The 18,554-nt window shown below is 40.3% G+C and overlaps 1 protein-coding gene across 1 annotated transcript in view; it reads right to left on the bottom strand.

Annotated features, from left to right (window-relative positions):
• Positions 1-527: 527 nt before the first annotated feature.
• Positions 528-18,554, bottom strand: part of klhl5 (kelch-like family member 5) — a 42,272-nt gene continuing 24,245 nt past the window's right edge. The window contains exons 6-13 of the mRNA XM_074693215.1: positions 14,138-14,324; positions 12,680-12,904; positions 12,088-12,163; positions 11,694-11,780; positions 9,339-9,413; positions 8,915-9,052; positions 7,300-7,471; positions 528-3,744 (exon numbers count right to left, since the gene is read on the bottom strand). Coding sequence (XP_074549316.1) covers positions 3,658-3,744; positions 7,300-7,471; positions 8,915-9,052; positions 9,339-9,413; positions 11,694-11,780; positions 12,088-12,163; positions 12,680-12,904; positions 14,138-14,324 — 1,047 coding nt within the window. The 3' untranslated portion in view covers positions 528-3,657. The remainder of the gene's footprint in view (positions 3,745-7,299; positions 7,472-8,914; positions 9,053-9,338; positions 9,414-11,693; positions 11,781-12,087; positions 12,164-12,679; positions 12,905-14,137; positions 14,325-18,554) is intronic.

The raw sequence follows: 18,554 nt of genomic DNA, 5'->3' as shown, positions 1-18,554 counted from the left end.
GTGGATCCGTTTTCCACTAGCCCCTGTCCCAGGGTTAAAGAATCTGTAAATCCAAAGCATCCCTCTCCCTCACACACTTGTTTCACTTGCTCCAACCTGCTGCTTTGTATCTGGCCTTACACTGGAGCATCGATACTTAAGAGTAATGAGGTTTCACATTAACCCCAGGTTCAGATTATCAATTCAGAGCCATGCAGAAGCAGAAACAACCGGCCTTAAACCACAGAAACCTTTAAACCTCAGCAGCCATCAGTACGGCCACTCTGACCAGATGCTGTTAGAGATGAGAGCCACATATAAACATTCAAATTTACACTTTGATGGCATTTATGGTGCTGTTGTGGCAAATGGAGACAGCTTGCAAAAACAGCCGTAACATAAACAAGATTTAGATCTTACTGTGAACAGCTGCATTAGTATTTTACAGGGCAAATAAAAACAGAAACAAGACTTAAATCACATTTTGACTTTAATGTATAAAAAGACAGATAACAGCAGCATATATATTGTACATACCTACTCTAGTTTTTGAAATGAGGAGGTGTTATTATCTGGTACTAAGAGAGGAAATGAGCAGCTGTACCATTTCTCACCCAGTTTTATTTGACTTTACTGCATCTTCATTTTTATTCATGGTACAAAAAGAAACACACAAGAACACATCATATATTTAGTGGGTGCTAAATATATAATACAACATAAGATAACAGCTGCATACAGATTTTATTAATATACATTATATACACTAAATACATAGATTGATTTGGAATGTCTGTTATCTCTGACTGAAGTCAAACTCTGGTTACATAATGGAGGTGACACACTTCATCTCTGATGTGAGGAGAATGACTCTTTAAATAAACAGCAGGCAGGTTTGAGGGTTTGGAAAGGGAGGAAAATAGAATAATGCAGTGGTGCATTAGGCCTGAATAAACATCAGTTCAGCTGTGGGGAACTGCACGCCAGCTCGCCTCTACTTCTTAGATGTCATGCCGGGAAATATGGGAGGCTTTTCAATCTTCACTGGCTCGTGGGGCTTTTGGCTTTCAGCTGTGTGGTTTAGTTTTTGTGCATGTGTGTGTGTATGTGCGTAAGGTCCATGTGTGTAGCTAAAGTGCAACCTGGGGGCTACATTAGCTCTAGATCTGTCAGTTCAGACAGGATGCCTGGTTTGCCTCTCACTGTCAGGAGCTGGCTTTCTGTGCACTAAGCACACAAAAACACACACACACACACAAACACACGTTGGGCAGATTTAGCCACACAGAGGACACATACAGATAGATACACAGCGTTGAATGATTGTGGCATGACCTGCAGTCAGCGTATCTGTATTCTTCAGGTTTCCTGACATGTTCAATAAGTTCAGTGAAATATGAACACACAAAGACAGATCTGTTTTTCAATTTTCTAGATGACGTCTGATTCTGCAGCAGCATCAAATTTAATAACGCCTTGAACTCGACATCAAACAAAACGCTGCACCCACTGAATCAAGGTTATTAAATTTAGGGACTCATTATATAGTCTGTTGTTCATTTCTGGCCTTGTATCCAGTTCTGCCTCTTAAACACATTGATGTTTATGAGTGTGTGTGTGTGTTTTCGTGTTTGTGTGTGTACATGTGCAGTGATGAAATGGGAAAATGAGGATGAAAAGAGAGCAGCAGGGAATTGAAGATGTGGGGAGGGCAAGCAGGGAAGTGGAGAAATTCTCATTTGAGATAAAAATATACTCTTCGCAATTTCTGAACAAAAAATGTACACACACACACACTCATGTGGGTGCAGGAAATATCAACAGTGGAGGAAAGGAAGATGGGACATAAAAGCTCAACTGATCCCGAACAGAACAAAACCTGTAAATTGCTCTGCCGAAGATTGAAAGAGGATTTTCCTGACTTTGCTCAGAAAAGAGTCCCACCTGTTTTTTTTTTAACTCAGTCTGTAAAAAAAAAGATGATAACACCTCAGTTAGATGAAAAATGGAAAAGTAGGAAATAAACAACCAAAACTGAAGGTACTTAGTAGTGCTTGTGAATGTAAAATCTTGACCTAACACTGTTTGGAATTTCCGGGGTTTGCTGACGTCAGCGATTCCCTTTTTTGACCAATCAGGAGCAAGTCTGACCTGATTGGTCCACCGGAGCAGATACCCCCGGACCCCCTCCCCAGGAGGAGAATGCCAAAGTTGAAAAGCCATCACTGCTCTGTTTTTAGCTGTAAACAGCTACATAGTTCCATGCACAAGCTTCCCATCTCAGAAGAAGACAAGACTAAGTGGCTAGAGTTCATTCATTCAACTCTGCATGTGTGTGCTAGTCACTTCACGGCCGACTGCTTTTCCAACTTTGAAGAGTACAACAGAGGGCTAGCGAATAGACTGGTCCTGAATTCAGGCGCATTACCAACCATCCACCAACAAACCTCTGACCCTGGAAATGTGAGTATTTTAGATGCTGTGTGCTGTGGAGCAGATGTAAGAGCTTTTCCTCAGTGTCCCCCCGTCTCTGTTAGCCTCAGGATGCTAACTTTAGCTGCAGTTAGCCTGTTGTTTTAGCCTGTAATGTTATGGTAAACGAGCTTCGCTGTTTTCTAAACATTGTGCACTCGGAGCTCATGGCGCCGCTCTAAGTGACGTGGAAGAGCGGGGCGGTATCAGCGGTGGCTCATTTACATATGAAGGTCACGCCCACTAAATCAGAGCGTTCTGAACAGAGGGGCTATGAGAGCCTGGAAACAATGCTGCTGTGCTTGATTTATTGGCTTTTTGGACCAAAACATGTTACTACCATTTCATGAAGACATCAATGATCCATATTTAACTGCAGAAAAGGAGCAGAATATGGGACCTTTAAAAAACCTGCAGATCACAGGCACCATGATGCTTTAGATGTGAGTTGATGCAACATAGAAGACACACAGAACTATTTGATAACGTGTTGAGTTTTTTTTGTCTAAAAATAATAAAAAGCCTCACATTTCTCACAGTGCTGCTGCTCATAAGGTTGTGCTGATTATGTCAAAAGTCTTTCTTTGAACTGTCAGCCTGCGAGTAAGGAAGGAAACTGTGTGCAGAGAGCTTTCAGTCTGCAGCACTGAATAATCAGGAATATATTAAAATAGCATCAGTACGCACTATCAGACGATCAGGTTTTGTTATGGGAAGACAGCGAGAGCATAAAATGATGAGGCATCTCAACTGTCTTGACTATCTTTGACTGCCTCACTTTCTTGTAAGCAGAAATAGAAGCTGAAAGCAGCCTTGTAGGTTTGAGGGTGTGTTTGTCTTTAAGTGTGTGTGTGTGTGTGTGTTCCACATTGTCTACAGGAGCAAATAAAAGACAAGAAAAAAAACGGTTGAGACAGCTGTTCTGTCATGCTCCACAAACACGGCAGATCCCTCTTCATCATGGCTGTTGGTGGCAGTTCCAAAAGTTCAAATGTGGAAACTTTATCGGGAACCTGACACACACAGAGCCCTCAGTGTAAACATAAAAAAGCAGTGAGAGAAAAACATTAGAGTGGGTAAAATGTAGCTCTGCCACAGTGACACCTGAAGTGTGTTCAGTAATCAGTCTCTCACTTCCTGGTTAGGTCACATGATGGCTGACGGATGGGTTTAAGTAGTGATGAAGAGGAGGGATGCTGAACCACATCATGCGACTCCACTGTTCAGTGTCGGTGTTTTCAGCCTGACGGCCACCACGCATGCTCCGGCCCTGCCCACACACAGCGGTGCTACCTGGAAACACAAAAGACGTGTCACATAAAAACTGGATGCTCTAGACATGTTTAACTTTGAGAAGTGATTTCAATTTGTGTATTGAATGCTTCAGTGTCACTTTGGCAAATTTCATTAGATTGCTATTTAAACCTGCTGGAAAAATAATAAGGCCCCGTTTACACAACCATGTTTCATCCAAAAATGCTAAAACACAGTGAAAAACCAGTGTTTACATGGAAACGCCAAGGGACCGAAAACGCTGTAGTAAGCAAGGGGCAATTACCACGACAACTGTTTCCGGTTGAAACGCAAAAGTTTTGTTTCGCGTTTACACAGAAATGGCAATTCAGCCGACCCGAAACTCAAACTTTTAAAAACGGCCCCCAAAGTGAAATTTTTCTAAAACTCTGCCAAGATTGTTGCTATGTTAACAGTAAGCAAGTGTTTTCAGTGGTAACGCTGACGTCACGCTCCGCTTTTGCGCAAGCGCATGCAACACTACAACAGTACTATTGTTACGATCGTCGTGAACTGCCATGTTGTGCTTGTGCTGCTTAATCTGCTGTATCTGCTGACTGTCTTTATACAAAATGTGCATCTCTAACTCCACTCCTGCACTTAGTATTCATCAATTTACCAGATGATCGGCTCAACTCTACTCCAGTGGAGATCTCCCAAAAGCTGCTTCTGGACAAGATAGTCATAGCGCCGCCTACAGGCATGGCATGCTTAATACAGTGTTTTCAGTCCCTTGGCGTTTCCTTGTAAACACAGATATTTTTCACTGTGTTTTAGCGATTTTGGATGAAACGTCATGTAAAAAGAGTCCCATAGTTTGCTTTTTAGGTCTGCTGAAACGCTGTTTCCGTGTAAACTAAAAGCCAAAACTGGAGGTCGACCGATATGGGTTTTTTGGGGGCCGATGCCGATGCCAATGCTTTCCAAATTTGGGCAGCCGATGCCGATATGCATGGCCGATTTTTCCAATTTGATATTCAGGCCGATTGTTAAATAAATACATATTTATCACATTTTTGTGAAACGCAGCAATTTCTGAGCAACTAAAAGAAATCTATTACAACAAGTCGTGTCCAGTCCTCTGAACATTTATTCAGCTTTCAAAACAATGAAATATTTTGTCTGAGTAAACACACAATGTAACAAGCAGTAGTAAACATTCACACTCTTCTTAAAATGTCAAAAAAGAAATTTAAACTTATTAATATAATTTGAACAAAAGCATGTAATGTATCCAAGTGGTTCCACATGTTTGAGGTGCTCATCTTTTTTGTGCCTGATTAAAAATTGCGTCATTTTATACAACGGATCAAAAATCGGCTTTTTAAAAGAAAATACGGCCGATGGCCGATAGAGACAAATGTCCAAATATCGGCCCGATTTATCGGTCTACCTCTAGTCAAAACGCAACAAAACTTGTGCGTTTCACCCTATAACTGTTGTCGTGTAAAGGGCCCTGTATAAGGAGTCACATCAGAGATGTAATGCACAAAGTTCCTGAAGCTCCCTGAAATGACTCAAATGAGCTGCATGTGTGAACACAAGCTATCACATTTTCATCTTGACTACACACACAATATTTCCTCGCATCTTCCTTGCATAGTTTTGAGAAGCACATCCCAAGTGGAGACACTGTTTGATGCAACATTGGTGAGGACCCTGAAGAGCTCCTCTCCAGTTTGCTCTTTTCCCACACATTCATTGGTACTGTGCAGCTCCTTGTATCAAAGGCAAAAACTGACGTAACAGCAAAGAACTCTGGACTTTTTTCAGATGAACTCTATTTCAATATTTGACAACACAGCTCTGACATTTTCGTAAATGTCAGGGGTTGAGAAAGAAACAAAAGAGAGAAGCTAAAAAGTATTTTTAAAAATGAGTGCATGAAATTAAAGGACCAGTGGTTTTAATCTTAAATAATATTTTGAGAGATTACATCCACCACTGCAGCGTTTATCTGACATCACATTTAGCCTCCTGAGACCTCCTGTACCTTATCTGGGAGGGAAGACTTGATGCTCTGCAGGGACACGTGTCAACAGGCAAGTAAAGTAAATTTCAGGGAGGCTTAGCTCCTAAAACTTCCCAGATATTTTCAAGACTGCGTGTCTATACACAGCTTATACACTGCAAAAGCTGAAACCTTACTAAGTGTTTTTGTCTTATTTCAGTGAAAAATGTCTTTGAGCCACATTCACTTGACCAGTCCAGAAAAGCGTCTTTTTTAAAGTCATTTAAAGACAAGAATGAGGTCTGAATTACTTGAAACAAGTAAAAAAACTCAGCCAGTGGGGTAAGAGAAATGTGCTTTTCAAGATTAGAATAATACCTTAATACCAGTACATTTTTCTTACCCCACTGGTAGATTTTTTTACTCATCACAGGCAATTTTTTTCTTTAAATAACTTAGAAAAAGACTTTTTCTGGACTGGGCATGTGAATGTGATCATATTTGGTCTAAAAAGGCATTTTTTACTAAACAGAAACACGTGTTTCTTTACAAATAAAACACACAAACCATCTGCTCCAAATGGCTCAAGGCGGATGCAGTGAGAAGTAATGAAAAAATAGAAATGATGGCATATTTAACAGATTTGGACATAAACATGGCTTTTGCTGCCCTGTTTCTGTCTGATGTATGAATAAGCAACGACTTAAGGTCACTTCTGGCCATCTGCTGAAAGCACTTCTGAGTTGACCCACTTAGCTGAGTGAAGGGTAAAGGGCATGGATCAGTTTTATGTAAAGATAAGGCTTTTAAAAATCATGGCTTTGTGTCTCTCTGTAGGTAAATACAGATTTCTGCACAGCAGGGAGTGAGCGGTGCGTTAATCCTCAAACTCTATGGGAAGATTTCTTTTGTGTTTGTCTACTCCTGCTACTTGTTTTAGCTGATTCTTCTACATGATATTAAAAGCTGACAGTCAGTCACCTTATCCTAAGCTAACCAACCATGCTCTCTGCCCTGGATTGAAGATGAATGTGATAGATTTGTGCTATAGCAAACAGAGACCGAAGCCACTGATTTGTTTGTTCCAGTTTCTGACAATCAACAGAGAGCACAGTTAGTGATCTCCACATGTTCCCTCTCATCCTCGTTCCTGCGTGTCAGTTTAAGCACTCCCTCAGCCGCCTCCCTCTCAGCGTGGTGCCTGTCTCTAAAATAGCAGATTTCAGGTGACTTTGGTTGAAAATCCTCTGAGGCTATTCAGGAGATGAGGTATAAACTGAAGTGCCAGGGACTTTTTTATGAATGATATCGTTCAGCTTTGAAACAGTCCCCTCTTTCCCCGACAGCTACAGTGGCAAGGACAATATTAGCATGAGGAAAACACACATTTACATAACAGTGGAAACATACTGAGATGTACCGGAGGGGAGCCTGGGAAGGTCAAACTGAGACTGAGTGTGTATGTAACAGCTTATTGGAACACATTGTGATTTATTATTTGTTGGATAAACTACAGTAGACATGTCAATAAGTTCATCAAAATGTGAGTGCATGTGAAAATAGCTTTGTATTATTTTCTCTTGTGTGAACAGTTTTGTCCGTACCTGTGTCCATTCATTCGTCTGAGGGTCATAAGCTTCCACTGTATTAAGATACACCTGCCCGTCGTATCCTCCCACAGCGTAAAGACGGTCGCCAAGGAGACAAACACCTACAGCATCCCTGCTGATACTCATCGGGGCGACTGCTGTCCACACATCTGTCTGAGGGTCATATCTGTAAACACACAACACAACACAAAAGCACATTACACAAAAATCTGTCTGAGGATTTCACACAAAGTGATGATTAAAAGAAGTCTACTTTTATTTTGTTTTGTTTTGTTTAAGGCATGTTTGAAGTCGAAGTGAAGTCCCAGTCAAGTGGTGGAAAAACAGTTAGTATGGAGAGCAAAAACAGGCAGACCACTATCTACAGTGAAGACTTCCCACACCCTGTAGGCAGTAATCTGACAATAATTTATTCAGCTTTAAAAACTGATATTTCTAAGCAAGTGCAGCTAAAAACAGGTTCAAGATCAAACGTTTCCTCAAACTACAATCATGCATGAGGCTGTGTTGCAGAGGTCAATCAGTAATTAGATTTTAAGACTTCCTGAAATTTCTTTTTCTCTTCAGAACAGATGTCACAAGGCTTGCACCTTAACTTTGGTTTTATCTTTTGAAATCTGCATCATTATTTGGTTATTACAGTCAATGGTTAAGTCTGCCAAAGTGAAGCCTTACCATTTACAATGAAACTGAGACTCATCAGAAACAAATAGGCAGTTTTTATTTTTTGAGATGCATAATCAACAAAGAAACAACATTAGTTCTTCTGCAGGTTTATCAGAGGAGTTACATTTTACTTTGCTTTTGACTCAAACACAACGGCTTCAGACACTTATCAGAATGTAAACACTGTAAAAAACTGAAATCTTATCTACTGTTTTTGTCTTTTTTTAAGTAAAAAATGTCTTATTTTTCTTGATATGAGCCACATTTAACTTATCAGTCCAGAAAAACGTCTTGTTTCAAGTTTAAGTTTATTTAAAGACAAAAAATAGGTCTGAATTGCTTGTAACAAGTAAAAAAAACTGCTAGTGGAACAAAAAAAATGCTGGAAAATTTGCTTGAAACTAGAATAATGTCTTAATACAAGTAACTCTTTCTCTTCCATTGGCAGACATGAAAAGACATTTTTTTTACTGAAAATTAGACAAAAATCACTTGATAAGATTTCAGTTTTTTTGCTGTGTCTGTAAACTGAAAAGTAAGTCTTGGCCGAAAGTTTTTATCCCTAATCTCTGACTACATCAAGAAAAAAAGAAAAGTTTAGTGTTAGTCCCAGAGGTAAATGAACTGTGGCCACACAGGTACTGAGAATTCTGTCTGTTTTTTAACCACCAGACTACTAAAATTAATAGACGCTAAGAAAAGTGAAGTTTTCAAATAGTTAATGTCATGTCTCCCTAAAAACATGGCATCATCTATGCCTATGAGGATAATTTCATCAAGATACTTCAAGTTTTATGGGGCCTTATTCAGGATGTACAAAAAAAGGCATCAATCTATAAACTGTAATTCCATCATTTAGATTAGAAATCTGGATTTCACAACTGTTAGATTTCCCAAATTAAAGGACATCCTACACAAACACACACAGCACATAAAGACTCACCTCTCTACACAGTCACTGAGGCGAGATGCAAGGGATGAAGCCGGAGCATCGTGACCTCCGATTGCGTACAGGAAGCCATGCCATGTGGCCACACCCACACCACCTCGCCTCTTAGCCATGGGAGCACAACCGCTCCATCTGTAGTAAGAAGCAGACAGAAAAAATGAAGCCCAATGTTCAGACTTACTCAGTTCAAAACACATCTTAGCCCTTCCAGTCAAGCCCATAATAAATGTGCTGGGTAAACAGAAGTTGTTTGAACGTGATCTATTTCTAACATCCTGAGAGGGTTAGCTGTCTCCTTTGATCTGTGGGTAAACAACCTAAAAAAGCCCAGAAGCTCTTCACTACAAAGACCAGCAGACAGGAAATAAATCAGGAGGCTGCAATTAATTCAGGTCAGATGAAGTCCCTTGTCTCTGACCTGTTGGTGTGTGGATCGAAACACTCCACTGATCGCAGGCAGGATGAGCCATCTCTTCCTCCTACAGCGTACAACCTAAGAAAGACAAGACGGTGTTATCCCTCAGGACACACACTTACTGAACACCTTCCACCTGCTACACAAAAACACAGCACATTTCTGGACTCTACCATCTGGTAACAATGAAAGAGGCGGTGTAAGGGTTTATTTCTGAGTGTGTGTCGTGCAGGGGACAATACGAGGTGAGCAAAATCAATCAGTCAGCCCTCTCAGGGCATCACAACCCAAGGAGGTGTGTGAGTGTCTGTGTGTTTTAGTGTGTAAGCACACATGGATGTGGGCTTCAGGAGGGTAAAGAAAAAAGTGTATCAGAGCCAGTCAAGCAAGTAATGAGCTCCATCAGGCAAAGAGCCCAGAGAAAACACATCACACACACACAAACACACACGCTACTTCTGGTCAGGCTTGGTTTAATCAGTTGTTTGCGTATTAATCAGCTCACTCTGTGGAGTCAGTCTGAGGCATTGAATAATGGAAACTCGTTGAATTATTGCAGGTCTTATAAATTCTGGGCCAAGGTATGAGAATCAAGACTTGAACTTGTGAAATGCCACCTGTGAGATATGCATGAGTAACAGTCTGAATGTGTGTGTGTTAGTACAGTCACCTTTTCCATTTCTGTTAAATTTTGTGCGCAGAAAATGAGGAAATTTGCAGAGGAGTTACAGAAAAATAAGCTTCTCTCTGTTAAATAGATTATCTAAGCAAGCAGAGAGGAGCTAAACTCATTTTTTCTTTCCTTAGATCGAGAGGTTAGAGGCCTCAGGAAGGAAGCAGTTTAAACTAAACAAACCAAAAAGCCTCAGATTTTCTTCTTTACTGAATCTCTTTAGGGTAAACTGAGGCTGTGAGGTTGAGTGAATCTATCCTTTTTTATTTTAACGTGATATTCTTTGAAGTGCACAACAGAGAGGAGCAGTAAAACATGGACTAAAGAGTCATCTTAAGAATTTTTCCAGTTATTTGTTTCTGATGCTACTTCTTACAGCCATCTACCTTAGAGGTCAGTCATTCATATAAAGAATGACATCTAATCAGAATTTGTTTTCTGGCTTGAAGTGTGGCAAAAGGCAGGCAGCTCTGTGTGCAGTTTTTCAGGATTAGATTTTGTGTCACCACACCAAAGAGAGCTAGGGAGGCAGATGGTTCTGAATCTCTACCAATGATTTTGGAAAGTGTATCAAATATTAACAGACAAAAATTAAATAACCCAGGACAATCCTAAAGCATGTAGATTCAAGTGTTTGCGACAATCACACATGGGGTTTATATTGGGTAAGAAAACAGAGACAGTTTCACGTTTGTCCAGTGCGGTTAGAAGATTTCTGAAATGCTCATACCAAGATGAACCTCCAAGTTGCTTTCAAGGCAGTTTAGATTGGTAGAATTTTCTCCCGTTAGAAAATTAATGTCGCCTATCTTCTCCCTGCAGGATGATCTGAGCTTATTAATCAGACTCAGGAGTCTCCTTGAGGGCTCTAAAGGGAACTGGGTAAGATTAGAGGACATGGAGCTACGGATCTGTGAGTAAGAGGTGAGATTTAAGGATTTGAAAACCTAAGGCAACCTGATCAAACATAGGAGACAAACCATTCACAAACATGTCTTTAAATGAACATACCCATGTCCTAATCAGACACCTAACAGCTTTTTTTTGTAAAGGGAGAAAGTATAGTGGCTGGTTTCGGGGAAAATATCTCCTAAAATCAGGATTTTTTAAATTTATTTTAGAACTTCCTGATTTTATAAGATACTATCTCGCAAAAACAGGAAGTTTTTTATTTTAGCATTTCCTGTTTTTATGAGATACTATTTCATATTAGATACTTTCTCATAAAAACAGAAAATATTTATTTTTGATTTTCCTGTTTTCATGCACATAAAAATAGGAATCTTAAAAGTAAAGGAATTCCTGAAAATCTTTAATCCTCATCTCGATGAAGAAGCGTGAAACATGTAACTGTTAAACACATTTAAAAGCCTGCCCTACCTATATTGACCTTGCACCTCTGATTAGCAGCATAAACATGCAGCAATGAGTCATGCAGCAATGAGTCATGCAGCACAGTGTCATGGGAATTCCCGTTTTTACAAGATAGTATCTCATCAAAACAGGAAATTCTAAAATAAATAAATTCCTGTGTTTTCAGATAGTTATGTTGTAAAAACAGAAGGATTTGTTTAAGTGAATGCACCGTAAGAAAACCTATTGTCAAAATTACATCATCTTACTCTCAAATTGTAATAAAGCACATGTTAAACACAGTACATGAGTGGATATGTGAGGTTACTTACTTGCCATTGAGTACAGCAACTCCAACTGTACTTCTTGGTGTAGCCATACTTGCTACAAAACTCCATTGGCGAGCTTGAGGGTCCCACCTTTAAGATAATAAGGTAAATAAATAACTTTTCAGACTTTAAGCCTCTAAAATATCTGGTGAATAATGAAACAGTGCTGTCAAAACTTTGTTTGGACTTCCCAGCATCTTAAAAATTCCTTCAGTTTTTAATTCGATCTATTGTTACCAAAGGAAAATGTCTCTAAATTCTGTTGCACAGAGAAGAAGTTGAAAACTGCTTGAGCTTTCTGCATGGATAGATTCAATAAGATATATGTGGGAAAGGCTAATTTCTGTTTTATTGGGTGAGAGAATCTTTTTGGCAGCTGTGAGAAACCTCCTCCCACCTTTCCACTGTGCTGAGGTAGCTCCAGCCATCATGTCCGCCCACCGCATACATGGGCCCCTCCAGAACAGCAACACCTGCAATACACAACAACACATGCCTGATTAAACCATGGCATCCCACCAAAACACAATCAGCTTGGACAGGCAATGAAACACATTCAGGAAAACAGTGTGAGTTTATTGTGTGTGTGCAAACACACGCTGGGCTACAGGCATGTGGAGTTAGCAGCATGTTGACACCTTCATACTGGTGGGGTTTCTCTGGCAGGACATCTGTGGTGCCAGATGTGGGTTTGAATATTCACCTCCCCTCACACTCATGTGTACATTTTATGAAACTATGACACAGCAGAACAGGATGCTCTGCCCTTTTTATTGGGGAGACTGTCCTTCACAAACATGATGAGTCCACTCAGTTAATGTCAGCTCTTGGATCACTTACTGCAAAGGTACGGTGACTGCTTTGACTTTTGATCTCACTGTGGAGATCATTTGTTTTATATCTAACTCCTAAAAACTAAAACACCCTACAAAAATAAAAATCAGCTTTATTAATACTGTACTACACTTCTATTTTTACAGATTGCTCACCTAATCCGTGCCTGTGCGTGGACATGGGAGGCATGACGCTCCAGGTCTTGCTGTGTGGATTGTAACACTCCACCGTGTTAAGGGTTTTGAGTCCATCTCGGCCACCCACCACATAAAGACGGCCGTCAAGAACTGCTACACCAAACTGTAGCCTGCGTCCGCTCATGGTGGCTACCTGCCTCCACGAGTCCCGACGTAGACAGTACTGCTCTATACTCGTCGCACCTGAAAGAAATAAAACCAAGATGGAGTTGAATCTAGCTTGAATCGTTGTTTGGGAACAACAGACCTGAACATGATACTCTAACTGAAATTACAGCACCAATTACAGAATACTATGTTAAAAAGTAGACACACATGGAGCAGCAGGATGTTTATCATTATCCACACTCTAATGGTTGAGAAATAAAGGTCAAATATATTAAGTTATATCATCAGACAGTAAGGGAGGATGTTTCTAAGAGTTTATTTCTTTCATTACACAATGTGCTGGATGATCTTGCTGTCTCCGAGACCAGAGCTGAATCACCACAATTATTCACAATATTGACAACACTGATCGTTATTTTCTTCCCTCATTGACTATTCAAAATGTCAGACAATTGGCAAAGACGAATGGCAGATAATCTTGGCTGGAATTGATCTACCTAAATCAATTTTTCAGGCCAAGACTGAACACACAAATATTTCATTTGATAAGTCCAAGAAAGTAACAGAAATCTTACTTATCCTAATAATAGGTTGTGTTTCTTTGTTCAAAAACTGCTGAATCTGTTGCTGTTTACTTACTGTAACGGTACAACTCTGCTCATGGGACCTTCTCTGAACAATCCCCCTGTCCTATTTCTCTGTTTTAATTCTTGTCCTCTCACTTTGGTGAGTTTATGAATAAAGGCTGCATTGATCAAAACTCTTACTCTGTAATCATGAGATGTTTACCTTTGCCAAGTAGGTTATGTTTTTGGGAGTATTTGTCTGTTTGTGAACAACATAAGTCAAAAAGTAACTAACAGATCCGGATGAAATGTTCAGGAAATGTTCATGCTGAGATAAAGAAGAAGTGATTAAATTTTGAAGGTGATCCGGACCACCGTCTGGATCCAGGTCTTTTTAAAGGATTCCTTATCATTGTGAGATAGGGCCGTTTTCACCATAAATGGTCGGATTGCTTTGCAAAACAATACAAGACAAGGTCACCATAATTTCTGACAGATGTAAAAGTACAATCCAGATCCTGTTAATATTCTGGAAACCAAGATCTGGAATATGAAATATGAGCTGGGTCATCATAATTTTCAACACTGTCAGGTAACAAATTATTGTACAAACCTGCAACTAACACCAAATTGTATCAGACAGTCTGCTGAAAGGGAGTATAACATTAAAGTAGAGGTCTGTGCTCTCTGAGTGCTTTTCTAGTTGGTTATGTTATACACACATTTTCTGTGACTGCTCTACCTTTTGTAGCATCCATGCCTCCCACAGCAAACATGGCCCCTACGGTGGCCTTGCGGGGCCGGGTGCGAGGGCTCTGAAGCAGGGGCCGGCGCTGAGGCAGGAGGTGATACTTCATCCCCTCCATCAGCAGTCGCTGGCACTCGATACTGTCCCGCAGCAGAGGGTTTGACTCCAGATCTGCCAGGAACTACACATGAAAGAAACACACACAATCAAGTCAACAAGCTTTAAACAAAACACAGGGTGTGTATGTGTGTGTACTGCACGTGTAGGCACTTGTGTTGAGATGTTATCACTGATTGAGGAGATCTGAGGGTCACAACAAAGCCGATCCCTCATTGATTGAGAGATTAGATCAGACCAGAGCAGCAGTCATTAGTATTACACACACTCATAGAGAAGCGCACACACACACACACACACACACTGATCATCTGACACACCAGAGAACTAATCTGTCCTTAGCATCTCATCAACTTAGCCTGTATCCTCTAACCTCATCTATCACCACACACACACATAAAGATACAGTCTCTCACACACACACACACATAGAAACAGCCTGGGGCTGCAGCATGAAGCACTTCAATCCACCAGTCTGTTCCTTAAAATACATTCACAGGAAATCACTGCCTGAGAGAGCGGCAGGCTGGTGAGAGGCAAGTTCCCTGCAGGCTAGAACGACATGATTTACATTTAGATAGGTGTTTGTGCGTGTACATGTGTGTGTGTGTGGGTTAATAAATGGCTGCAGAGGGAAACAGGTTTTTTTTTTATAAAAGTAATTTAAAGTTTTCAAACTGTGTGTATACTTGCACGTAAACGTGTGTATGTTGGCTCAAACTAAGTCATCGGGGACTCTCAAATGTTGCAGCAAAGATTCAATCACACTAAGAAGTTTAGTACATATTTGAGGAGAAGTGAAGAAAGAGAGTATTCAGGAAAAGGGTGAAAAAAACCATAATTATTTTACACCCTCCTTTTCCTCTATAATTCCAACCGGAAGAGAAAGAATCGGGCTGAAAAATTCCATTTGGTCACTGAATATGAAATCAATTTTCTCAGTCAGACGTGGCAAGCGTAAAGCAAGCGTGCTAAATGGATAAGCAGCTTACACACCAGGGTGAACACACACTTCTATTGCACACAAGCACAGAGGGACAAATTAGAGTGAACCCTATTTGGGTTATTATTTGTGTATGTCAGAGATAAAATAAGAAGGACAAAGAGAGAATATAGGGTTTGTCATCTGCTGTGCTTTTGATCCATCATGCTGCGAAACACAGACCATGGAGGCAGAGATAAGACCTCATACTGCAGACGTCCCACCTCGTCCTCTCTGTCCTCTTTACCTCACAGCGGGAAAGGAGTAGGAAAGGCTCCCTTCTCTGTTTGCTTCCAAATGGACCACTTATGACTCACAGACACAAAAGTCACACTCCAGCACAGACAAAAACACAACATGACAAATTTCCTAGCTGTGTGGATTTACGCTCAACTCCCCTGTCAGCTCCCTCATAGGACAACACTCTAACACTCATCAGTCTCATCTTTTTATGACCACCTGCCTCACTTTGCACCGGTGAATAAGAAAAGAGCAAAATAGATTTGTTGTTTAATTGGTAACTAAATCAAAACGGACATCTACATTTGCATTTATTTCTTTAAAGGTAGGGTCTGTGGGAAATGAACTGTCTACTTTCACAAGAATAATCTTGCACAATCGTCTCCTACAGGCCTCTATACATGTGTGTCAGCGTCTGTATCTGCTTCAACCCCCTCCTCTGCCTGTATGTTGATGTTCTGGTTGTATCAAAGATTAAAAAAAAAAAAAAACTACCATAGTGAAACACAACACCAAACAGATAGAGATTTTCCCTAAATGCTTGACTTTCACTTGCTTTTGGAGAACGGCTTGGGACAAAGAGTGATGCAAGTTGGGTTTCTGCAAACCAGGTATGTGTGAAATACCCGTGAAAAGCTTGTGCTAGCATACGAACTCAGGTGTACAGCTCCCAAGTCTCTCCCCGCGTAGAAACATAATGCTACAGCTACAGGTGGTTGATAAACTAGTGAGTGTGTTTATGTAGATTTGATTGGAAGCCATGGGTGTGTGCTGCTGCTGGCACTGCGGCAAGGAGGAGTCCATTTTAACTGTTGCGTTTACTACCAAGTAGCCAAAAATTCCTGGGTGGGTGTGTTGATTTTTCACATTTGTGGTCCAACAGGTAGACTATTCGTGCACATATTGCTCTTATTGCACCATGAAAAAGTTCGAAGTGAGCATTTAAAAACAAGTGTTTTTCTGGGTTAAAAACTCTGTTTGAGCACTATCACCTAACATTGTAAGAATGTGACTTTCCAATACATGCATTTGTTTTGGAAGTAAAAGACAAAAGACAGGATCTTCTTTTGAACCCTACTTTTCTTTGTTGCTTCTTTGTACAGGATATGCTATTTTTTGAAATGTGATAAAAATCAAACTGTGTAAACTCAGTTAGTAGCTTAGTGTCCAGAAGATGAGCAGACTATCTGTTAAGTGTTACTGTCTGGTTCTCTGAGACATGTCTGTTATGTGTAATGCTAGTGAATCATACCAGTGTTCATCTACCGACTCCAACCTCACCAAGCAGAGCTAACGTAACCTCACTCTTCATTTTATTGATAGACTCTAAAGTTTGAACAGACCACTGAAGAATAACTGCTGCATGTGCGGTGGAAAGAACATTACCTATGTCTAAGCCTGTGCTCTATCACTCTTCTGTTTAACCTTCTTCTGCTCTTACCTCCTTCTTCTTTTTGTCAGTTAAGCTCCAGTTTCCACCATTACTACAAAATAAATTCAAAAAATCATTTTCATAAGAAAAAGGGCAGATCTTGCTGCTCAATGCTAAACTGTGCCGGCCAATGTGGTGTCATCAGAGGGACTTTCAGCCTACATGCTGTACATAGATTCCGTGGTCAGGTTGTCCACAGATACTGAGTAATCTCCTTTTAATCATGGATTATGAACAGGCAAATGTTTAAGAGTGAGACCATTTCAAAATCACTCATAAAGTCTTCACAGAGCCTTCAATTAAAAATTTCTTAAAACACTGGATGGACTGACATGGTTTCTGAAACCAATATTGACTTTTCAGAGAATGGGACGTACTGCAAAGCAGTGTCCAGATCAGCCTAGGCTCTACCTTATTCCCACTGTTAGTGTGGTATCTATCAAAGTCAGATTTACACCTGCTTAATGTTACCATACCGATACAGTCATTGGTATTATAATTGGCTCTCACTGTCAGACAAAATAAGTTTGGCATTTTCAGAATGAATCTAGACTGGACAGGAAATCTAAGCGTATCAGATCAACACATACAAACAGAAAGACCCCCAACACTTTATGTGAGGAGGTTTGGAGGTTCTTTAATGTACGATGAGAGTTGGATGATGAAAGCAGCCACTCAAACTTAACTGAAAGTGACAGCTTTGAATTCAGGGTTGAAAAAGGGCATTTAATCAGGAAACACCATCGCTCTTCATTACTGGGTTCTCCTGGTCAGATGGAGGAGTTCTGCACCGACCCTGACCGCATGGCTGTATATGAAATGTAGTGGTTTGTAGTCTATAGTGCTCCAGTGTAAGAAAGCTGCATTATTAGCAAACATTAAGATCAATTCCTATGTGGCAAGCACCGAAATCCACTCAGTAATCTGGATATGCAGTCTGTTCTCTTGCAAATTGAAGTTCAGACAGTATCTTGTAAACATCTGTTCTAAGAAAAACGACTGTCACGCAACCTCAGCAAAGTCTTAATTTAAATCAAACAAATCACTTTAGCTTTACTGGTTCAAGCTTTTGAAGAATCTTTCAAGTTTTTGTGATTGTTTTTAAAATATTCAACTAATTAAAGTTATTGAGAACAAGAACTTTATAGAAATATTTTATGAACAAATAAATATTAAAGAAGTTAATCAACAAAAAAATCTCTGATCATTGTTGATAAAGACACCCACACACATTTATTGCCTGATTAACAGCCAACAGATGGTGTTCTGAGAAGATTAAAGCAAGTGTGAGTGTTAGTGTGTGTCTGACAGTGTAATGGGGAGAAGGGATTAAAGGTATTAATTTGGTGCACTGACATCCCTCTTGATGAGAAATCTCACAGCGGCCTGGATAGAGCGCTGCCTAATTTGTTGATGAATATTGATTGGTTGTCTGTGTGAGGTTTATATGCTGTTTCATTGGCATTTTACAGCTCATGAGGTTGTAACTGGTGATTCATTTGTCACTGTCACATGGTGGCGTTTGGGCTTTCACTGTTAGCGGCTGGATCAAACCTCAGCTCTGTGTGTGTCCTGCTGATACTCTCTCTGCTCTCGTCCCGCTGCTTCACCTCTTCACCATCCATCTTTCCCCTGATTAC

This window comes from Halichoeres trimaculatus, unplaced genomic scaffold (genome assembly GCF_033239565.1).
Source record: "Halichoeres trimaculatus isolate MK-OKI-2021-1 unplaced genomic scaffold, fHalTri1.1 fHalTri1_scaffold_2, whole genome shotgun sequence".
NCBI classification, from domain to species: Eukaryota; Metazoa; Chordata; class Actinopteri; order Labriformes; family Labridae; genus Halichoeres; species Halichoeres trimaculatus.
The sequence above is the reverse complement of the archived record's forward strand: the minus strand, read 5'-3'. Positions and strand labels throughout refer to the sequence as shown.